Source organism: Heterodontus francisci, chromosome 8, assembly GCF_036365525.1.
Source record: "Heterodontus francisci isolate sHetFra1 chromosome 8, sHetFra1.hap1, whole genome shotgun sequence".
Classification (NCBI taxonomy): Eukaryota; Metazoa; Chordata; class Chondrichthyes; order Heterodontiformes; family Heterodontidae; genus Heterodontus; species Heterodontus francisci.
This window is the reverse complement of record NC_090378.1, coordinates 84280630-84305765: the sequence shown is the minus strand read 5'-3', so window position 1 is coordinate 84305765 and position 25136 is coordinate 84280630. Positions and strand designations below refer to the sequence as shown.

General features: G+C 41.7%; 1 protein-coding gene across 1 annotated transcript in view; it reads right to left on the bottom strand.

Annotated features, from left to right (window-relative positions):
- The window catches only part of dbt (dihydrolipoamide branched chain transacylase E2), a 61392-nt gene extending 39281 nt beyond the window's left edge, over positions 1–22111 (bottom strand). Inside the window, exons 1-3 of the mRNA XM_068037563.1 lie at positions 22014–22111; positions 12859–12979; positions 12689–12764 (exon numbers count right to left, since the gene is read on the bottom strand). Coding sequence (XP_067893664.1) covers positions 12689–12764; positions 12859–12979; positions 22014–22100 — 284 coding nt within the window. The 5' untranslated portion in view covers positions 22101–22111. The remainder of the gene's footprint in view (positions 1–12688; positions 12765–12858; positions 12980–22013) is intronic.
- Between the last annotated feature and the right edge of the window lie 3025 nt (positions 22112–25136).

The following is a 25136-nucleotide window of genomic DNA, read 5'->3' as shown; positions in this document are numbered from 1 at the left end:
CTTTAGAATCTGGTTGTGGGCTTATGCCCTTCATACACTGAACACTTTACTGTGCTTCCACGGTCCTGGCCTACAGCACTGACTGGATCCCTCCCCAATCCACCTCATTTCACCAATCTGCTCTGTCCCTCATTGGTGACCTTCCACATTCTCCCAGCCTAGGTCCTTGACTAGATCGCTTCCCCCAGTGACAATCAACCAACTGTATTGTCCTGTCACAAATGAAAAAAAAGGAGCAGACAGAGCTAGTACAGAAAGAGGGAGCAGAAAGAGAAAAGAAAAAGAGCAGCAAAACCACAGGAGCAAAGTGGAAAAGGGAGAGATGGACAGTGGATGCCAGTACAAGAGCGAAGAGGATACAAAGAAATAAAAGCAAAAATGGCAGAGACAGACAAGAGAAAGACTCCTCTGAATGACACTGAGCAGTGGAATGGGAGACCAACAGAGATTGCAACACAGCCCACCTCTGCCCTCACTTCAACTCCACTGGTGGTAAGACCTTCATCCAGACCTTGTTCCTCTCCAAGAATGCTGGTATTTTCTTGACACCCACCCAAGCTCCATTTCACATACACCCTTAATTCATCTAAAACTCTGGTCCCACACGCTATCCAGCACTAAATCCCATTTGGCTTTCACAAATCCTGGCCAAATTGCATTACCTCTTCACCCAACACAGTGAATTTACAGTTACTGTTTACAAGCAACTCCTATGGTCTTGCCCACTACGTTTGAAACCTTCTTCAACTCTACATTGCTGCAATGCACGTCCCCCACTTCAGATTGTGTTTTTTTTCCCCTACGTGACTTGTTTGACCTTCAGTGACATGGCCTTCAGCTGCCATGGCTCTACACTTTGGGATAGTTCCCTCTCTTAAATCCTCCACCTTATTATCTCTTGTCCCACTTCCAAAAAAACCTCAAACCTCTCTATTGCCTATGCATTCAATGACTGTGTACAATTGGGACTCTCAGTGCTGCTTGTCTACACTGAGTGCTGCTGGAGGGCATAGAGTGTGAAGAAGGAAGTTTGGTCAGTGAGTGGATTTTAAGGGTTAATCTCTCTGAAGTCTAGTTTTTGGTTTGTTTACATTTAGCAATTAATTGAAATTACTATTTAAGTTAAGAGTTATTAGGTTTCTTACAGTTTTAAACAGGGATATACAAGCTCTTAGTTAATTAGGTAGCTAGCTTAAACTGGTTCTGAGCTCTAGCACAGCTGACACAGCATTGTTTTCAGGGAGCATAAATTCAGGGGACTCAGTGCTGCTTGTCCACTGGAGGGCACAGAGTGTGAAGAAGGGAGTTTGGTAAGTGAGGGAGTTCAGTAAGGAGGGGAACTATAAATTAAGAAAAAAAATTGTCTGCATTGAGAGCTACTTTGAGTGTAAAGTGGGATTTTGGTGTGTGAGGGAGTTCAGTGAAGGAGGGGCTCCTTTCTTTCTCTTTCTACTTTTTTTCAGCCTCCAGTAGCTGCCCCTCTCTTTGGTACAGGGGAAGAAGCTGATTGGTGAGTAACTGGCAAGTTATTCTACTTCAAAGTGTAACTACTTCATAGTTTTTAAAAGTTACAGTATGACAGGTCAGCTCAGCCAAGTGGAATGTACATCCTGTGGTGTGTGGGAAGTCACGGACACACCACGTGCCCTAGACGAACATATCTGCAGAAAGTGTCACCGGCTGCAGAAGTTTGAGCTCTGGGTTTCGGAACTCGAGTGGCGGTTGGAGTCACTGTTGTGCATCTGTGAGGCAGAGGACTATGTGGATAGCACGTTTAGGGAGGTGGCCACATCGCAGGTTAGGAGCATTCAGGCATTAAGGGAATAGGTGACCGCCAGGCAGTCTAAGAGTACCAGCCAGGCAGTGCGGCAGTCCCCGAGATTATCTTGCTTGCTAATCGGTTCTCCATTTTGGATACTGGTAAGGACGATGGTTTCTCAGTGGAGTGCAGCCAGAGCAAAGTCTGATGCACCACGGGTGGCTCAGCTGCACAGGAGGGGAGGAAGAAGAGTGGAAGAGCAATAGCGATAGGGAATTCAATAGTCAGGGAATCAGAAAGGCATTTCTGCAGCAGTAATCGTGACTCCAGGATGGTATATTGCCTCCCTGGTGTCAGGGTCAAGGATGTCACTGAATGGCTGCAGGACAGCCTTCTGGGGGAGGGTGAACAGCCAGAGGTTGTGATCCACATTGGTGCCAATGACATAGGTAGGAAGAGGGATGAGGTCCTGAAAGTAGATTTTAGGGAGTTAGAAAGGAAATTAAAAAGCATGACCTCAAGAGCAGTAATCTCAGGATTACTCCCAGTGCCACATGCTAATGAGCATAGGAATAGGAAGATTGATCGATTGAACACAGAATTATAGAATCGTTGCAATGCAGAAGGAGGCCATTCCGCCCACCATGTCCACACTGGCTCTCTGAAAGAGCAATTCCCGCAGTTCCATTCCCCTGCCTTCTCCCCGTAATCCTGCACATTCTTCCTTTTCATATAAATTTCAATTGAACATGCCTCCACCACGCTCTCAGGCAACGCAGACCAGACCTTAACCTCTTGCTGCGTGAAAAGGTTTTCATGTCACTTTTCTTCTCTTAACAAATACTTCAAATCTGTGTCGTCTCGTTCTCGATCTTTTCACGAGTGGGAACAGTTTCTCCCAATCTACTCTGCCCAGACCCCTCATGATTTTAAATACCTCTATCAAATCACCTCTCAGCCTTCTCTTCTCCAAGAGAAACAGTCCTAACTTCTCCAATCTATCTTCATAACTGAAACTCCTCATCCCTGGAACCATTCTCATGAATCTTTTCTGTACTCTCGCCAATGCCCTCACGTCTTTCCTAAAGTGTGGCGCCCAGAACTGGATACAGCCGAGGTCTTATACAAGTTCAACATATCTTCCTTGCTCTTGTACTCTATGCCCCTATTAATAAAGCCCAGGATACTCTATGCTTTATCAACCGCTCTCTCAACCTGTCCTGCCATCTTCAATGAGTTATGCACATATACACCTAGGTCCCTCTGCTCCTGCACTCCCTCTAGAATTGTACCCTTTATTCTATATTGTCTTTCCATGTACTTCCTACCAAAATGAATCACTTCACATTTTTCTGCATTGAACTTCATCTGCCACCTGTCTGCCCATTCCACCAACTTGTCGATGTCCTTTTGAAGTTCGACACTATCCTCCTCACAGTTCACAATGCTTCCAAGCTTCATATCATCTGCAAACTTTGAAATTGTGCCCTTTACACCAAGGTCTAGGTCATTAGTAAATATCAGGAAAAGCAAGGCTCCCAACACTGATCCCTGGGGAACTCCACTACAAACCTTCCTCCAGCCCAAAAAACATCCATTAACCACTGTTAACCTCTGTTTCCTGTCACTCAGCCAATTTCGAATCCATGCTGCTACCAACCCTTTTATTCCATGAGCTGGAGAATTTGTGTAGAAGGGAGGGAATCAGATTTATGAAGCATTGGAACCAGTTCTGGGGCAGGTGGGACCTGTATAAGATGGACGGGCTTAATACCTTAACAGGACCAGAACTAATATCCTCACAGGGAGACTTGCCAGTGCTACTGGGGAGGGTTTAAACTAGCTTGTCAGGGGATGGGAATCTGAGGCGTAGCTCAAATTGGAAGGAAGCTGGTATCCGGAGGTAGAAAAGTAGCAAGCTACTTTAGCAGGCAGGCAAAACAAAAGCGAGCACCTAGGCTTAGAATGCAGAATATCAAAATGACAAGGTTAAGGGCACTCTACCTGAATGCACGCAGCATTCGCAACAAAGTAGATGATTTAAAAGGCACAAAGAGAGGTAAATGGGTATGATCTAATTGCCATTATGGAAACTTGGTTACAAGGTGACCAAGACTGGGTACTGAATATTCAACATTTAGGAAGGACAGGCAAAAAGGAAAAGGAGGTGGTGTTGCACTGATAATAAGGGATGGGATCAGTACGTTAGTAAGAGAGGATCTCAGATTGGAAGAACAAAATGTGTAATCTGTTTGGGTGGAGCTAAGAAACAGCAAGGGGTAGTAAACATTGGTAGGAGTTGTTTATAGGCCACCAAAACAGTAGTGGTAATGCAGGGCATGGTATTAATCAGGAGATTACAGAAGCATGTAGCATGAGTAATACAGTATCATGGGTGAGTTCAATCTGCACATAGACTGGGTAAATCTAATGAGCACTAATGCTGTGGAGGACGAGTTTCTGCAGCATGTCAGAGATGGTTTTCGAGAACAGTATGTTGAATTGACTAGAGAACAGGCTATTTTAGATCTAGTTTTATGTCATGAGAAAGGGCTAATTAATAACCTTGTTGTAAAAGAACCTTTAGGGATGAGTGACCATAATCTGATAGAATTTTACACTATGTTTGAAAGTGAGGTAGTTCAATCTGAAGCCAGGGTGTTAAATTTGAACAAAGGAAATTATGAAGGTATGAGGGGCAAATTGGCTGAGGTGGATTGGGAAAATACATTAAAAGGTATGAGTGACTAGACAATGGATAGTCTTGAAAGAATTATTACATATTTTACAGCAACAAGACATTCCTTCAAGGCACAAAAACCCCAAAAGTAAAGGTAGTCAAAGGCTTACAAAGGAAGTTAAGGATTGTATAAGATTAAAAGGCCTATAAAGTTGCCAGAAATAGTAGTAAACCTGAGGATTGGGAGGATTTTAGAATACAGCAAAGGAGGACAAAGAAACTGATAAAGGGAGAATAGAATATGAATATAAACTAGCAAAAAACATAAAAACGGACAGTAAAAGTTTCTATGGGTGTGTAAAAAGGGTTCATTACAGACAGAGTCAGGAGAATTTATAATGGGGAATAGAGAAATGGCAGAGAAACTAAATGATTACTTTGTGTCTGTCTTCACTGAGGAAAATACAAGAAATCTCCCAGAATTAGATGTCCAGGGACTAGGGAGAATGAGGAATTAAAGGAAATTAGTATTATTAAGGTTATATTGGAGAAATTAATGGGGCTGAAGGTTAATAAGTCCCCAGGACCTGATAGTCCATATCCCAGAGTGTTGAAAGGGGTAGCTATGGCGACAGCAGATGCATTGGTGATCATCTTCCAAAATTCTATAGATTCTGGAGCGGTTCCTACAGATTGGAAGGTAGCAAATGTCCTCCCACTATTTAAGGGAGGGAGAGAGAAAACAGGGAACTACAGACCTATTAACCTTACATCAGTAGTGAGGAAAATGTCAGAATGTATTCTAAAGGATGTGATAAATGGACGCTTGGATAATAATGATCTGATTGGGCATAGTCAACATGGATTTATGAATGGGAAATTTTATTTGGCAAACCTGTTGGAGTTTTTTGAGAATGTTACTAACAGAATTGATAAAGGGGAGTCGGTGGACGTAACATACTTGGATTTTCAGAAGTCTTTTGATAAAGTCCCCCACAGGAGGTTGGTTAGCAAAATTAAAGCACATGGGATAAGAGGTAATATACTGGTGTGACAGAAAATCACACCTGCCAAATGGAAACATATTAATTTTGTCATTTGGGACACTACCTGAACGTGTTTTTTTTTAAAAACTGGACATTGCACATCACTTGTTTAAAAAGACCACAGAGCCGAACAGCTGAAAACATGGTTGCACATTTGCATTCTGAGACACAGTTGAATCGAGAGACAATGGGAGTGCTCACTGATTCAATTAACAAGATTGGTCTGGGCAATGGTAATAATCAACATTCTTTGTCTGTTTAAGAGCCAGAACCCCACCCACCCCCACTGAGTGTGACTGGACAGCTTTGAAATCCAACAACCCTCCCAGTAGATGCTGTTTCAAACAAAGAGATGGTCACATCACTTACCTGCTGGCCAGATTGGAGGCTTTTTTGAATTGTGCCACACAGAAAGGAAACAGACTGCAAGTTGAGAACCAAGGAGGAAGGTCTCCCTCTCTCCAGCAAAGTCCCAGGAAAGCCAAGGTGGCAGCGTAAGCCTCAAAACTACAGAATTTTACAGGTGACCACCAAGAAGACAAATGAAACTTCTCTTCAGCCTTCTGGTACCAGAGAAGCAAGTCTGAAAGTGTGCAATGGGCCCAGCGAGAACTCCAGGACTTCAACTTCAACCAAGGACTTTACATCAAAGATAAATGACAGTAAACGAATTCCATTTATTGCCAACCCTACTTCAACTCTACCCCCAATTCTTTCTCCCCACCCCCCCATACCTATTTGTGGGTTTGTGTGTGTGTGTTTCTCTCGTATGTATGCTAGCGCGGTTGCGTCGCATATTTTAGTAATTTTAACCGAGTTAGAGTGATAAGGCTAATAAACATACATCTTTCTTCTTTAATCTAAGAAAACCAGTCTAATTGCAAATGAACCAATTAAAAATTATTAGAGAGCAGACAGCAAAGAGCTAAAATCACTGTTTTACAAGATAAACCCTATTATGGCCAAACCAGGAATGGGGCAAGAGGGGTGCCCAAGACCCCTTCCTCACCTGGTTGTAACACTGGCATGGATTAAGGATTGGTTAACAGGCAGAAAACAGAGTAGGAATAAACAGGTCATTCTTGCGTTGGCAGACTGTGACTAGTGGGGTACCGCAAGGATCAGTACTTGGGCCCCAATATTTCCAAGTTTGCAGATGATACATAACTAGGTGGAAATGTGTGCTGTGAGGAAGATGCAAAGCGGCTTCAAGGGGATTTGGACAAACTTAGTAAGTTGGCAAGAACGTTGCAGATGGAATATAATGTGGAAAAATGTGAGGTTATCCATTTTGTTAGGAGGAACAAATGTGCAGAGTATTTCTTAAATGGTGAGCGATTAGAAAGTGCAGATGTACAAAGGGATTTGGGTGTCCTTGTCAATAAATCACTGAAAGCTAACGTGCAGGTGCAGCAAGCAATTCAGAAGGCTAATGGTATGTTAACATTTATCGCAAGAGGATTTAAGTACAGGAGTAGTGAAGTCTTGTTTCAATTGTACAGAACCTTGGTTAGACCACACCTGGAGTGTTGTGTGCAGTTTTGGTCCCCTTACTTTAGGAAGTATATTTTTGCCATAGAGGGACTGCAACAAAGGTTCACCAGACTTGTTCCCAGGATGGTGGGACTGTCCTATGAAGAGAGATGGGGGAAACTGGGCCTGTATCCTCTGAGAGTTAAGAATGAGAATCTCATTGAAACCTACAAAATACTTAAAGGGTTAGACAGGGTAGATGCAGTTAAGATGTTTCCCTTGGTTGGGGAGTCTAGAACCAGGGGACACAATTTCAAAGTAAGGGGGAAGCCACTTAGGACAAAGATGAGGAGAAATTTATTTTCTCAGAGGGTTGTGAATCTTCGGAATTCTCTACCCCAGAGGGCTGTGGAAGCTCAGTCATTGAGTATGTTTAAAGCAGAGATTGACAGATTTCTGAATACCAATGACAAAGATTTTTAGGGATAGCATGGGAAAAAGGCATTGAAATGGATGATCAGCCATGATTGTACTGAATAGCAGAGCAGGCTCAACGAGTTGAATGGCCTACTCTTGCTCCTATGTTCTTAATTCTTCTCTTGCTTGGTACACATTTCGACATTAAAAGCTACCATGTAATTCCAGGTTGCCATTGTGATGTGGTACTAAGCTATGTGGACCAGGTAGGTTCTAGGTTTGATTTCCACTCTGAGCTGAGCTCGCTTTTAATCACAGCATTAATTAGGCAATATATTTGGTTTCAACAGCCAATGGCATTAGAATGGAAAAAGTTAGCCATGGTACCTGCTTCTGATTGCTGTTAACTGAACGCTACTGCAAAGTGAACAACTACGGGTGTTGGATAATGACAGAGTTTGACTCCGCTATGATACACTCAACAGCTGAATAGCCTTCCAACACTCACTGTCTAGAGTCACATTAAAAAATGACCATTTGAGCAAGGTACTATGATACATCGAACTACAGTCAGCGCCATCAGCAGAGGGAGATAAATATCTGCCACATTACTAAATTAGTAAGTCTGCTGCTTACTAAATCTAAACAACATCCGAAGGCAGAAAGTCCTGGTTATATTTTAATAATCAAGATTGTACAATGCTCTAGATGTTATTTGTTAACACATATAGCACCACCTAGTGGCCTATTCCAGTGATACTCGAATCAATACCTACATATATCCATATTTTAAAGCATTTAGAGTGTTGATAACAAGAAATGCTTTCAACACTAACAAGCAACTGTAAGGTTCTGCATTTATCTTGTTAACAAGACCAGCCGTCTCCAGATGCTCAACAATGATCTGCACAGGGGTCGATGTCTTTTTCAACATCTATACGGCAGCCACACCCTGCACCAAATCCTGGAAGGTTGACTATGCTGATGTCATAGCACAGCTCATGCAGGCAGGAAAAGTAGGAAGAAAGGGAGAAAGTTGGATGATCACAAGCAACCTGAACCTACTGGACTGCTACCTCCAAGCCTGCGCCCCAATTCAGAGAAGACTGTCTCATAGGCGTTCCATCTGAACAATGGCTGCCAGGAAGAACTCAACTTTTCCTTCTGTGAAAGGCAATTTTCCCGATCCCCACCCAAAATACCCGGATGTCACCCTGGACAGGATTCTCACCCATCAGCCTCATCCCATCAACACCGACTCCAAAGGAAAAACCAGGGTGAACCTGATCCAGGAACTTGCTGGAACGTTGTGGGGAGTAGAGCCAGAATACTGTTCTGCCTCATGGTCCTGCAGCCGCCACACAAAGATCGTTGACCAGCAGCTAAATGCTGCCACGAGTGCAATGTCAGGGGTGTTTAAGTCCACTCCAACTCAGTGGTTCCCGCTACTGTCCCACGTTGCCCCACCTGCCATTCACTGCGAGGCCACTTCGCTCTGTGAGATGGAAAAAGTCATAAGCAACAATGACTTTCCCATTCACTAAGACTTGAAAAACCTACCAAAAATATGCTTAAAACTGCACTGGCCGTTCTGGGGAAAATAGCTTCTAATATACATGCAGCTGGTATCAACCCACTTTCTAGATGGACGTAATCATGGGCTTTTAATGCTAGATGCATCCCAACATCTCATAACTAACTCAACAGCAGTCACTGGCTTCGACCTCCTTCAAAGACAGTGGACACTGCTCAACCGAATCCGGACCGGGCATGGACGACTCAGCCCCCCTGCTCCATAAGTGGAAGATGAGGGACAACCTGAAGTGCAACTGTGGCCAGGAGTCCCAGACCATGGAACACATCACATCAACCTGCCCATAAGATCTGTTGCAGGAGGCACCTCCATTCTCTACTCAGCATTTCAAGAGGCCATCGAATGGATAGTCAAACTAGACATCCTAATATAAGCTTTTCCTATCATTTCTATAACCTTAACTCGACTGAAGATTTTTTATTTAGCCATTTGAAAGAGCAGTCACATTGAGGAACTCAATTAGATCCCTTTTACTGGCCACAGTGGATCAGAACTATGGAGCTGACTGCCACCCACAATTCTTGCATCTAGTAGATGTCATTACAAACGCAAAACAATCTTGAAAAGAAAAGCCACGGTCCAGCTACCTAAAATTTACAAGCAGTTGCGAGTGTCCTATGAATGACCTCAGCAGTTTCTAACCAGTTATAATTACCCAAGCGTGGCTATTTAAAACAATGGCCTTAAAAGGACAAGCCAAGTTAGCAACTAAATATCACAGCCATGCGCTAGATCCCAGACTACCTATAAGCAATACCACAAAAGTTCCACTTCCACTTTAAAAGATGAAAATGTAGTTAGTGATAGGATTAAAGATAATAAAAGATGAAAATGGTCAAATGTTGTTTGGATATGATGGCTTCCAAGCATGGTGATTATGGAAGTATCATATCAAGGAAGGCAACTAGTTTACGATACAGATTCATTTAAGTTTAGATAGGTGCTCTGGAATTTTGCTTGATTTGGCTTTAGGGCAAGGAGCATCTTCGTAGTCATCTGTCAATAGATTAAACAGATTGGCTGGAGTGCACAAAAGTGTTTTGAAAAAATTGATCTATGAATTATTGGACTTTTTCCAGTGACACAATAAGCTATGCCACAAAATGGTGGATTGGGTTTGTGCCCACAATTCCCCTCACAAGCTATGCCTTGTTACAGATAAGAAAAAAACAAGAATTAGAGAACAGTCACTTGTAGCTGTCTCTGGGACATGGATTACACATAATTAAATGAAGGAAATGTGATTAATAGAAAAACACTTAGCATAGGTGACACTGAATAATGCTGACCACTAGAAACCTTGCCAACATCTTTACTTATAGATTAGGAACTGGCCAAGATATTTTAGGGGACATTTAAAAAAAAAAAGCTCAATTTTGCAGAAATTTGCATATAACACTGCTTTTCTGATTTAAACATGTAACCAAATACCTGCATTTCTAAAGAAACTAAGATCAAAAGCAAAGTAATAAAAGCAAAATATTGCAGATGCTGGAAATCTGAAATGAAAACAAAATGCTGGAAATACTCAGCAGGTCAGGCAGCATCTGTGGAGAGAGAAGCAAAGTTAACGTTTCAGGTCTGTGATCTTTCATCAGAACCCAGTTGATGAAAGGTCACAGACCTGAAACGTTAACTCTGCTTCTCTCTCTCCACAGATGTTGCCTGACCTGCTGAGTATTTCCAACACTTCCTGCTTTTATATCAAAAGATGTTTTTTTAAATGGAGAAACCAAAATGAAGGGGTAATGTCCATACTGCAGGACAAAGTTGAAAATACAAAGGCAAATCAGGTATTAGTGATGAGGAATTTTAAAAGGAATTTTAAAACTCTCAAGATAGTAAAAGGAAGGAAAGACTGGAGGTAGTGAAGAGCGGTATTAAGCTCCTGAAAAAGAATGAGCTAGAGTGTTATTCGATACCATGAGTCTTACTTTCAAAAAACAATGGGTATGTAAAGAGGAAGAGTAAGAAAGAGCCAGAGATGTCAAGCTTTTTCTTATATCCTGTCCAAGAATGCAAGAGGCACCAGAACAGACTTCCAGAAGTGCTAGTTGTTGTCTGCACATACAAAATGTGAATGGTGTTACATTCATAGCTGGTTTTATATGCATCAGGATAATTCCAAAGTAGTTACTTTAAGTTGTTAGCAAGTCAGAAGGTTGTGGTTGAAGATCCACTTCATGACTTAAACACATAATGCAGCGCAGAAGAATGCTGCACTGCCAGAGCTATCACCTTTTGGATGAGGTTGTTAAACCAAGATATTAAAAATCAACAATACTATTTGGAGAATAGAAATAAATTGTTCTGGCATCTGATCCAATAGGTTTCCCTCAACCAACACCTAAAACATTACAACGACTGCACTGCAAAAATATTTCATTGGTCATAAAGCATTTTGAGATGTCCTGAGGCTGTGAAAGATGCTTTTTGAATGCAAATCTATCTTTCTTTTTAAAAAAAACTTAGCCATTCATCTTAATGCTGTTTATGGGATTTGCTGTGTGTAAAAATGGCCAACCATGTTTGTCCTTATAACAAAGTAATTCATTGTATGTGAGCCACAAGATATTTGAGACGTGATAAGGCACTATATAAATGCAATCTTTCATTTAAACAAAATTTAAGATCATTTCACCAGATTACATGGGGCCATATTAAACTGTGATCTTAGCAATTTTGTTGCACAAAACCAAGATACAAGGAAGAAATATGCAAGAGGTTCTCTCATTATAAAACAGGCCCAAGACAGTAATAAAAAGATACAGCTTTCTGTATGACAGATTTGTTGTCTTGGACATAGCAATTCTACAACACGTGAGACAAATTTGGAAATGCAGCATTTTAATTTTAGACTTTCAAAAAAATTTAATCAATAAATGAATCCACTATCATTAATAAAGTTGCTGCACTCCTGAACTATTGCTGACACTGATGACATCTCAGATTGTTTATGCTACACCAGGATGTTGCATACCCTTCATAATAATTAATTTTCACAACGCAAAGCCAAATTTGTTTAATTATTTTTTACGTATGTTCTTGGTAAGCTGTTTATATTAATACAACATGTATTTATATTGTGCCTTTAACGTAGGGAAATGTCCCAAGGCATTTTGCAGGAGTATAATCAGATAAAAATGGACAATGAGCCACAGAAGGCATTCTGGGGATGTTTGACTAAAAGCTTGTTAAAGAGATAGGTTTTAAGGAGGGCCTTGTACAGAATTCACAGAATTGTTACAGCACAGAAGGAGGCCATTCAGCCCATCGTGTCTGCACCGGCTCTCCGAATGAGCAATTCACTTAGTGCCATATCCCTGGAGCAATTCTCATGAATCTTTTCTGCACTCTCTCCAAGGCCTTCACATCTCTCCTAAAGTGCGGTGCCCAGGCTGGATGCAATGCTCCAGCTGAGGCCGCACTAGTGTCTTATACAAGTTCAACATAACCTGCTTGCTGTTGTAGTCTATTAATAAAACCCAGCATACTGTATGCTTTATTAACCGCTCTCTGAAAGAAGTATTTAGATGAGCACTTGAAACGCCATAGCATACAAGGCTACGGGCCAAGTGCAGGAATATGGGATTTGAATAGTTGAGTGTTGGATGGCTGGCACAGACACGATGGGCCGAAGGGCCTGTTTCTGTGCTGTAAAACTCTATGACTCTATAACACAAAACTAATTCTTATATTGCAATTAGGAACCAACTCACCATTCCTTCACATGAACTTCTGTGATCCCTTCTCCAATATCAGAAAGTTTAAACTGAACAACTTGGCCATTAATAGCTGTAAAAATAAATAAAAGGTCGGGTCAACATCTGACACAAGTAATCTAATTGGACTAGATTTTCAACAAGAAACTAGAAAATATCTCAGTTACCAGCTGAGGTTCTGAAAAATCTTGACTGTGTGCTGATTCGAAGAGATGACTTGTTAAATGCAGGATATTCTGGCTTCACAAAATGGGTATTACTACAACACCTATACTGGTGCACACATACCTGAGAGAGAGAGAGACACACACACAGTTAACAGATCTAACAATGTAAACCACAATGGCAGGTTTGCAGTTACAAGAAGTAAGGTTCTTTTAGGATTGGGAATGGGGAAATTTGGAAATTTTACACTTCCAAGTCAAAACTGATAAAGCTGAAAGTCCTAGAGTTCACCAGTGAGCATTGTATCATATCTGGTTATTTGAAAACTTCTATGCTTATAAGTGAGAAATATCCATGCTGAAAATGCAACGTATTCCATTTCTGCAATCACTGTCAGTATTGAACATACCCAGGTGAAACAGAGTATGGGAGAGAGGCAGAGTAAAATTCTTTCTAAACTGCTCTATTGTCTTAATATAACCTCAGTAAGTGTGCCCCTTACTCTACCATCAGGGTGAAAGACTTCAATTTTCTGTATCTATCATCTTTGGAGCACCTGCATAATTCTCATCTGTAACTTACTGAAAAACTGCATTTCTCCACAAGTCTCATTTACTGTTATCATAATTTCCTTTATTGAGAATGACACAAGAAGTTGCCAAAAAAAGAACTTTGGAACCCAGCACCATCAGTAATGACTTCAAATCCATATTTACTGCACAGTTCTGAGGTTTTCATATATTTAAAAGTACCTGCATCAGAGAACCACTTAAACCCATGATTAAAATTTTATGAAGCAAATTAATAACGAACAGCTGCTGTCGCAATTATTTTTTACTTCAATCTCTTCCAACTGATCTATGGCTGTTGCTAATTTTTCCTCCCCAGTACGTTTGCCTTTGATCCACATCCCACCCATGTGTTTGCTTGTATGCATCAACTGCACTACTGTCGAGTGGTAGTGTCATCATTCATAATTCTGTCACCCAGTGACAGCTGCACCTCCTAATAACATTTGTTTACTGTCACCTATAGCAGTATGTGAAGCCCCATTACTGGTAGAGCTCTGCCCAGACAGTACAAGCTTACATTTCACAAGAGCAGCACCTGATTCAAACTGCTGAGCAGAGATTGTTAGCAAGTTTCACAATTTTGTTACTTTCTTGCAAGGATCTAGTTCGACTTCCATGCTGGAATAAGATTCACATCTTTGACAGCCTTGCTTTCATTGACCCAAACAAACACTGCACAAAATAGATTTTGGTAAGTGATGAAAACACACCTTCACATTTTTAAAAGTTTTTTTAAATAAGCACAAATCAACTAAAAAAACTCTGATTATTCTCATGTTTGACTTTACAATGTGAAAAAGAAAAATTCCGAAATAGAATTTCAGTCTTCTGCAAGAATCCATTTTTCCCTTTTTGTGCAGTATTGAGGTAGTATTTGTGTGGCCAGCTGTATTTTTCCAGTATGTGCAAATACTCCATTGTGGTGCATTCAATTTTTTCTGTACAAATTTCATATCCATAGATACTATGCATGGATAAGTATTAGATTTCTCAAATTCACTGTAGGTGAAACCTGCACTCTGCTCAGCTCATGCACACAGTATTTCTCAAAAATATTGTGTCCCTTTTGCCTTGCAATTTAAAGACAGCATAACTGAAGCAATTATCAAAGTGTGTGTAGGTATTCACTGTGTTGAAAGTCAACATTCGTTGCAATGTCTTCTATTTAAACACATCTTTCTCAGGACCTGAAGTCTGCAAAACACCTTACTTCCCTCCTCTACAGGCTTTCTTTCTGTTAGTTATTCGCTCCTGCCCTCCATCCTATCACTGGCCTTTCCCTTTGTTCGTTCTCCCTCCCCAAACCTTTTCCTTGATTCTACTTGCTTAAAAACTGAATCTAACATCTTCCAGTTCTGATGAACGGGCATCGATCTAAAACATTAATTGTTTCTCTCTCTTCAGAAGTTGCTTGACCTGCTCTATGATTCCAGCATTTTCTGCCTTGATTTCAGATTTCCAGCAACTGCAGTACTTTGCTTTTGTTTTATGTCCTAATAGAACCAGCTTCGAAAAAAGGGTATAAAGTAGAGCATCTGGAAAAGCAAACAGCATTGGAAACAAGGGTGAGATTTATTTTGCAAAGGTGTAGACTTAGAACAGAACGATAAAACATAATGCAGAATATTGAGAGTTTATTACTGAGAAACATTGGTGAGAAAACAGAGGCTCACAGTGGAGGACACCAGTCTGAAAGATTTTCTTTGTTCCTCTCATTCCTAACAAGAGTGATTAGGCAAAGTCAAGCTTGGATTTTAAAAGCCTGTAGAGCTAAGAGGAGGGAACACGGAGGGAAGTAAGGTATCTGCAGATTCAGGTCCTGAGAAAGATATATTCAAATAGGAGACATTGTCAAGAATGTCAATTTCAACTCATTTTGATAAATGGTTTAATTATGTTGCATTCAATTATCAAAATTATAAGACAAGGAGATGTCTCTCCAAAAACCACTGAGGGCCAGACATTTCTGAAATCACATCCAGCAAGGATCAACAGGCCACAGAAGCAGTGACATTTTACAAAACGTCCAACCTGAACGAAGATACTAGAGGACTCGATTGTTTAAATTAACTGTTAACCATGGCTAGATAATTAAAATTAATGCTTAGCAACCCACAGCAAACCTCCACAGGATTTCAGGGATCCACTATTTGCTCTGTCTCTGTGTTCTGCTTCTACAGTCGTATTCTTTGAAAGCCAATCTAGCTGGCATTTTTCTAATGGACATAAGAGAATAAGGGAAATTTGATGAATGCTAAGAGTATTGCATTCAGCTCCTTCTACAATATTGAAATCCAAGCATCTCCCAGAACAGTTTTTGAATAAAACTATAAGATGTATCCTTCTCTGACAAACAGACAACCTTGGTCATCAACCTCAGCATCCAGAAGAGCAAGCACCTCACTTTTACAATGGGATATGTGGTGTGGTACAGAGGTCTCAGCTGTGTATGGCCCACTATGAAGCTGTCAAGTTACTTCCTGCATTGTTCAAAGAGTTTCATGTTCTGAATTTAACATTACTTATGTGAATACAAATCTTACTAATAACAGAAATGGATTTCAATGCAAGGACATAATACATTTAAAAGTGAATTGTGGTTTTAGAACTCTTTAACGATCTGACTTAGTGTTTTGATAATCAATTTACCTGTACCAACATTTGCACATATACATAAAATGGAAACGATACATTAGTCAGGATTTGCAGGACCTCAAACGATGACCTTGCACCAGTGAGTTGCCCTTCAATACATTATTAAACAATCCCCTATTTCACTGCGTTATCACACACTGCAGTGCAAATACAAATGTGGTTAGTTAATGGGGGAAGGAAAGGTGACTACTATATGTATTACATTGTGTGTAGTTGAATAGCACACAATATCCAAAGGTTTAACCCAGCTCAATACCTGAAATCAAATGTAAAACAAATAAATTTGATAGTTAGCTAACTTCTAGTCATTTCACAAGAAGAAATAGTAGACTATTCAGCCCCTCGAGCCTGCTCTGCCATTCAATATAATCATGGCTGACCTTCTACCTCAACTCCACTTTACTGCCCAGTCCCATATCCCTGAATTCCCTGAGAGACCAAAGATCTATCAATCTCAATCTTAAATATACTCAACAATGGAGCATCCACACCCCTCTGGGGTAGAGAATTCCAAAGATTCACAACCCTCTGAGTAAAGTAATTTCTCATCTCAGTCCTAAATGATCAACTCCTTATCCTGAGACTGTGTCCCAGTGTTCTACATTTCCCAGCCAGGGACAACAACCCCTCAGTGACTACCCTGTCAAGCCCCTTCAATGAGATCACCTTTCATTCTTCTAAACTCCAGAGAGTTTGGGGAAGGTTCCATTAGATTGGAAAAAGCCACTGTAACTCCTTTATTCAAAAAGGGGAAACAGAAAGCAGGAAACTACATGCCAGTTAGCTTAACATTTGTCTTAGGGAAAATGTTAGAAGCTATTATAAAAGACTTTATAGCAGGGCACCTAGAAAAATTCAAGGTAATCAGGCAGAGTCAACATGGTTTTGTGAAAGGGAAGTCATGTTTAACCAATTTATTGGAGTTCTTTGAGGGAGTTACATGTGCTGTGGATGAAGAGGAACTGGTGGATGTACTGTACTGAAATTTTCAGAAGGCATTTGATAAGGTGCCACATCAAAGGTTATTGCGGAAAATAAAAGCTCATGGTGTAGGGGTTAACATATTGGCATGGATAGAAGATTGGCTAGCTAACAGGAAACAGAGAGAAGGCATAAATGGGTCATTTTCTGGTTGGCAAGATGGAACGAGTGGTGTGCCACAGGGATCTGTGCTGGGGCCTCAAGTTGTTACAATTTATATAAATGACTTGGAGGAAGGGACTGAAGGTATAGTTACTAAATTTGCTGATGACACGATAGGTAGGAAAGTAAGTTGTGAGGAGGACATAAAGAGGCTACAAAGGGATATAGATAACTTAAGTGAGTGGGCAAAGATCTGGCAAATGGAGTATAATGTGGAAAAATGTGAAATTGTCCATTTTGGCAGGAAGAATAAAAAAAGCATTTTATCTAAATGGTGAGAGATTGCAGAGCTCTGAGATGCAGAGAGATCTGGGTGTCCTGGTGCATTAATCACAAAAGGTTAGTATTCAGGTACAGCACATGATTAAGAAAGCAAATAGAATGTTATAGTTTACTGTGAGGGGAACTGAATATAAAAGTGGGGAGGTTATGCTTCAGGGCATTGGTGAGACCACATCTGGAGTACTGTGTACAGTATTAGTCTCCGTATTTAAGGAAGGATGTAAATGCGTTGGAAGCAGTTCAGAGAAGGTTTACTGGACTAATACCTGGAATGGGCAGGCTCTCTTATGAGGAAAGATTGGACAAATTAGGCTTGTATCTGCTGGAATTTAGAAGAGCAAGAGGGGACTTGACTGAAACATACAAGATGCTGAGGGGTCTTGACAGGGTGGATGTGGAAAGGATGTTTCCCCTTGTGGGAGAATCTAGAACTAGAGGTCACTGTTTAAAAATAAGGCGTCGCCCATTTAAGACAGAGATGAGAAATTTTTACTTTGAGGGTCTTGAGTCTTTGGAACTCTTCCTCAAAAGGTGGTGGAAGCAGAGTATTTGAAAACTTTTAAGGCAGAGGTAGCTAGATTCTTGATAAGCAAGGGGGTGAAAAGTTATTGGGAGTAGGTGGGAATGTGGAGTAATCAGTTCAGCCATGAACTTATTGAATGGCGGAGCAGGCTTGAGGGGCCATAATTCGTATGTTTGTATGAGTATAGGCTGAATTTACTAAGCCTATCATAGGACAACTCTCATCCCAGGAACCAATCTGGTGAAACTTCACTGTACTGCCTCCAATCAAAGTATATCCTTCCTTAGATATGAAGACCAAAATGGCACACAGTACTCCAGGTGTGGTTTCACCAAAGCCCTATACCATTGTAGCAAGACTTCCTTTTCTTGTACTCCAATCCCCTTGCAATAAAGGCCATTTGCCTTCCTAATTGCTTGCTGTACCTGCAAGCTAACTTCCTATTCACCTTTTAGAAAGTATTCTGCTTTTCTATTCTTACTACCAAAGTGAATAACCTCACACTTTGCACATTATACTCCATTTGACATATCGTTGCCCACTCACTTAGCCTGTCCATAATTCTCTGCAGCCTCTTTGAGCTCTCTTCACAACGTGCATGCCCACCTAGCTTTGTACCTTTAACAAACTTAGGTACATTACTCTCTGCCTGTTTGTCTCAGGCCCCTGCACTGATTCTTGCAGCACTCTACTAGTTGTAGACTGTCAACTTGAAAATGCCACATTTATCCCTAGTCTCTGCTTCCTGTCCATTAATCAATCCTCCATGCATGTTAATATATTACCCAACTCCATGAGCCCTTTATCTTAAGTATTAATCTTTTGTGTGGCACCTTATCATATGCCTTTTGGAAATCCAAGAATACTACATCTATTGGTTTCCCTTTTAGTTACATTTTCAAAAAACTCCAATAAATTAGTAAAACACGATTTCCCTTTTGTAAAACTATGTTGGCTTTGTCTGATCATACTATGGTTTTCTCAGTGCATTATTAAGGCTTTCTTAATAGATTCCAGCATTTTTCCTGATGAATGACATCAGGCTAACTGGCCTGTAGTTCTGTTTTCTCTCTCCCTCCTTTCCTGAATAGCAGAATTACATTTGCTAACTTCCAATCTGCTGGGACTGTTCTAGAATATAGGGAATTTTGGAAAATCACAACTGTGCGTCTCTGCAGCTACCTCTTTTAGAACCCTTGAATGTAGGCCATCAGGTCCTGGGGATTTGTTGGGTTTTGGTCCTTTAAGTTTCTCCAATACTTATTCTCTGCTGATATTAATCACCTTAATCTTCACTCTTATTAATGCCTTGGTCACCCTCTATTTCTGGTATGTAATTTGTGTCTTCTACTGTGAAGGTAGACACAAAATATTTGTTCAATGTCTCTGTCATTTCCTCATTCTCTGATAATTTCTCCAGTCTCTGCCTCTAAGGGACCAACAGTTACTTTAGCTACTTCATTTATATACTTGTAAAAGCTCTTACAATGTTTTTATATTCTTAGCTACTTTACTCTCATTCTATTTTTCCCTTATCAACTTTTTGGTCATCCTTTGCTGGTTTCTGAACACTCCCAATCCTCAGGTTTATTACTGTTCCTTGCAACATTATAATCCTCTTCTTTTAATCTAATACTAACTTTAAATGAATTTGGCCTAACCATCAGCCTCAAGAAAACGAACATCATGGGGCAGGATGTCAGAAATGCTCCATCCATCAATATTGGCGACCACGCTCTGGAAGTGGTTCAAGAGTTCACCTACCTAGGCTCAACTATCACCAGTAACCTGTCTCTAGATGCAGAAATCAACAAGCGCATGGGTAAGGCTTCCACTGCTATGTTCAGACTGGCCAAGAGAGTGTGGGAAAATGGCGCACTGACACGGAACACAAAAGTCCGAGTGTATCAGGCCTGTGTCCTCAGTACCTTGCTCTACGGCAGCGAGGCCTGGACAACGTATGCCAGCCAAGAGCGACGTCTCAATTCATTCCATCTTCGCTGCCTTCGGAGAATACTTGGCATCAGGTGGCAGGGCTATATCTCCAACACAGAAGTCCTTGAAGCGGCCAACATCCCCAGCTTATACACACTACTGAGTCAGCGGCGCTTGAGATGGCTTGGCCATGTGAGCCGCATGGAAGATGGCAGGATCCCCAAAGACACATTGTACAGCGAGCTCGCCACTGGTATCAGACCCACCGGCCGTCCATGTCTCCGTTATAAAGACGTCTGCAAACGCGACATGAAATCGTGTGACATTGATCACAAGTCGTGGGAGTCAGTTGCCAGCATTCGCCAGAGCTGGCGGGCAGCCATAAAGACAGGGCTAAATTGTGGCGAGTCGAAGAGACTTAGTAGTTGGCAGGAAAAAAGACAGAGGCGCAAGGGGAGAGCCAACTGTGCAACAGCCCCAACAAACAAATTTCTCTGCAGCACCTGTGGAAGAGCCTGTCACTCCAGAATTGGCCTTTATAGCCACTCCAGGCGCTGCTTCACAAACCACTGACCACCTCCAGGCGCGTATCCATTGTCTCTCGAGATAAGGAGGCCCAAAAGAAAGAACTTTAAAATTCCCTAGTAAGCCACAGATGGATCTATCGTACTGAGTTGTGTTAATGGAATGTATTTTTGATTATTTTGAGTTGTTTCATTAAATGTTTCCACCTAGTTTATTAACTGCCATACCTCATTGCCCAATCAACCATAAACTGCTCTCCTCTCATACCTGTGTAACTGGCTTTGTTTGGGACTGGAGATTGTTACTTCGTATTTAACATGGAATGCAATTGTAGAATGATCAGTTTTTTAAACTGTGAGATTACTAATTAAACCTGACTCATTGCACAATGCTTGATCCAAGACAGCCTAGTTGGTTCACAACATATTGTTCCACAAAACTGCCATGAAAGCATTCTACAAATGCATCTTCCAGACCACCTTTGCCACATTGACTTGTTTTCTGAGCCTTGTTATTCCTAATCTCCACCCATAGTGATTCTAATTCCTGAGCCAAGATCCTTTCTCACTACTTACCTTATGTCATCATTTCAGCCCATTATTGTCCTGGCCACCTCTGTTAAATGACTGAAACTGGACAACAGTATCTGCCAGCATTAATTGTTCCTGGTGACTTGAACCTCCTGAGGTGTCAAGCCAGAAAGTTTGACAGTTTTTCTTTTGATGTCCAATATTGAAATTACTATGTCACCCCATAACACTCTCACTGCAAAACAGCACTACTGTTGTCTGCTACGCAACTTGTTTTCTTTGGCAGACAAGATTGATTCACCTACACATTCTGTCAACACTACCTCCTTAACCCATTAACACTTTCTCATTCCCATCTTTCATTGATCCTTTCATCCATCTTCACTTTGACACATATTGTGCACAGTCAATCATAATACACCTTTACATGGGAAGAGTAACTTTGCACATACAGTATAGGAAAATAGATGCAATTGCAAGCATGGGGAAACTACAGCCCAAGAGTTACCGAGAGTACCTAACATAACACTACGTCCTTCGTTCAAATGAATTCACATACCGCCATTAAATAGGCACGTAATGTAAAAGAGACTGTCAGCATAGCAGATCAGTTTGTAATGTAAAAGTCTAATAATTCTGTTAAATATTGATTTTCAAATGGTTTGCAGCATGAACACTGTCTAATCCGAAGTGCAGACTGACTCGGAGCTCTAATGCCGATGATGATCATTTATGTCTAAAAGGAGTCAGCTGCTGCGAGGCTGAAGGGTAACAGCTCCAGGTCAGGGTACAAACATTGTGGCTACTGCAAGCAGCGGGAGAGAGTCACACAAGGACAAGCCAACACAGCACGCATTTGCCAAGGAGAGACAACAACAGCCGTTCAGAGGGTGAAGAACCAGCACCGATCCTAAGCTGCGGCTACATGAAGCCCTGGCCCCCTTCCCATTAACGGCTCCGGACTGTAAATCCCAGCACTCGGCTGCCAGTACCTGTCGAAGCGGAATCCTCCCAGTACCAATCCTCAGCCTCAAACCCTTACACCGCAACACAGTCCAAATAGCCCGCACCGCCGCCATTTTACCCGGAAATGACGTCGATCAGCTACCCACCCCCAACCCCGAGCCCGGATTGCCCCGTGTGCAGTTCATGCAGAAAAGCCAGGGAGAGGTAGCAGCAAAGAGTGAAATCCGACACAGCATCCATCCAACACCAGCACAGGTGCCAACCAACACAGCGTCTATTCAACACCAGCACAGTATGCAGTGCAACATAATAATAAAAGCATGCTGGAAATCTGTGTGCAATTCAATTTAATAATAAAAACAAGAAATGCTGGAACCACTCAGCAGGTCTGGCAGCATCTGTGGAAAGAGAAGCAGAGTTACGTTTCGTGTCAGTGACCCTTCTTGGGAACAGAGCCTGCTGCGTGGTTCCAGCATTTCTTGTTTTTATTTCAGATTTCCAGCATCCGCAGTATTTTGCTTTTATATTTGTGTGCAATCCAACACAGTGTCATCCAACAGCAGCACAGTGTGCAATCCAACACAGCATTCATCCAACAGCAGCACAGTGTGCAATCCAACATAGTATCTGTAGTATAAGGACCTGAAAGGGTTAATGTTGGAGATGGTGTGAGCATGCTCTTCCACTGTAGTGATGATGATGTAACAGTCACATGGTAATGTGGCTTTGGAAGAAGGGAGTATCAGTATGAAGGATGCTTGTTAGGGAGGCTTGTGGAGGGTGTAAGTATAGATTCGTAAATAATAAGTTATTAGTTGACTTTATCCAGACTCCGAGACTTTATCAATAATGCCTTAATAATGCTACAATTACAATAACAACACACAACTGGTTAAAATGACCAGAAAGTACTGAGAACATCTTGCCTCATGAAGTAGCACCAAGAGAACAGAAGATCTCTTCGGGAGACTATCAAGAGCTCTAGAGCTGCTCCGTAGCCGAAGAAGACACAAACAGTCACTCAGCCTTGCAGGCATTTAGACTGCACCACAAAAGCGTGGTGGTCTGCAACAAAATATCCAGGTCCAGCGATTGGGTTCTGCGCCACAGTGCTGGATGACAGTCTAGGATCAAGTAAGAGAATTTTAAAAGCAAACATTGTTGGATAACGGCGCACTGGGTTGTAAAATCAGGTACAGATCTCTAGTGAAAAGGCCACTCAGGACTCGGGTAGAGTCGGCAGCCATTACTCAACCAGACCGAGGGGAGAAAGCGCAGGATACCCCCAGAAAGAGCACAAACACCTTCATTAAAGTCTAACCAATTTAAAAAGAAAGGGGAACTTTCTAAAGAGCCAAACAAAGAAGAGGAAAACAGAATAGATTCAAAATTTATAATGCCTGAAAGCTTCCATGATCAGGAAGGACTAAATCAGGTACAAAATTGATCCTTATGGAGAAAAAGAGTCCTACAATTTTGGAGCTTCCCAGCTGCATACTAAATCAGAAGCAGAACAAGTAAATACTCTATAGGTTCAATTACAGATAACAAGATCATGAGGCAAGGAATAAATGAGGCTTCTGATTACGAGGCTACAAGCCTTCGACAAATATTTCAATTTATGCAGTAACAAAATTCTAGAAAGGGCAAAATTTAACAAGCAGGTCCAGAAGATAGGTGAATCTGCAGGTTCTTTTATAAATGATCTGTACAGATTGATTGAGGGATTTGACTATGGAGAATTGAAGGCGGAATGGATAAGTGACCGAATAGTTGGAATAGCTGGTGAGTCTTTATCAGATCTCTCACAGTCAAAAGATGACGTTACACTCGAGAAGGCAATCCAGATCAAAGGACAGGCAGAAGTCTGAAGACAAAACAGTGCCGTTCTGCAGGCTGAGGAGAATCCTTGGATTAGAAGAAATCCAATGACTCTACAGTAGAGGCCTGCTTTAGGTCGGGAAAAAGAACCTGACCCGAAGGCAACCGAACCACAGTGGACCCGAGCCCGCCACTACACGACCTGACCCGAGCCCGACCCAACCATCCCTTTACTTACCTTCCTGACACAGAACCTCCAGGAAGCTGCTGCGCATGCGTGATGACGTCATAGTGACATCACTCGCTCACTGCGCAGACTCAGTTTCATCCCGGACTCGCAGCTTAGGTAAGTTGTTTAATTTCAATACTTACCAGCAGAGCACTTACCGTGTGTGTCCGGCCTGACCCGACCCAACTCGGCCTGGACTCGGCCCAACCCGACCCGAGCCCAAAAGCTGGCCCCGGAAGATGGGCCTGACCCGACACATGTTGTTGGGTCCCGTCGGGTTTGGGTCAGGTAGCAGGCCTCTACTCTACAGTTGTTGAAGCCAAAGACAGGCAATCTATAGAGAAGACACACAGAGGTGAGAAGGTGCATGACACTAAGAAACCGTGCCAGCACTGTGGAGCCAGGAAGACCCACAGAGGGGAACAGTGTCCTGCCAGTAAAGCGGAATGTTTCAACTGTAAAAAGACAGGCCATTATGGAAAAATGTGCTAGAGCAAAGACCTCTTCACTCAAAATCACAAAGCAGAAGATCTTCACACAAAGAGTGGTGAAATGAAGTGCATCAACTTCCAGCAGGAAAGGAACCAGGAGATTTCCAAGGAGAAATTAATGACCCAAATCAAGGATTTTGGACAGTGGACAGTTATGTAAATAGATACCTAACGAATTTCAAATTGGACACAGGTGTGAGTGTCACAGTTCTGTCAGACCCAACAGCCATAGTTGATGAGACATTGCCTACAACCAGCAGACACACAGTCGCATGGTCCAGGCAGGACCCAACTGAAAGTGAAGGATAAGCTTCAAACAACTCTCCAATATAGAGGGAGACAAATTATGGAAACCCGATTCGTCTTGTAAAACCAAGAATTTTCCCTCCGAAGCAGAAAAGCATACTTAGACCTGCATCTGATCAAGAAGATTGATGAAGTCAAACAGCCACAGGTAAACAATCACTTTCAAGCAGACTGTTTGAAACTTTTCTCAGGACTCGGAAGACTCAAGACAAAGTATAGAATCACACTTAAAGAAGATGCCAGACCGTTTGTATCTTTGCATCCAGAAATATACCACACCCATTGATGACCAAGTTCAAGAC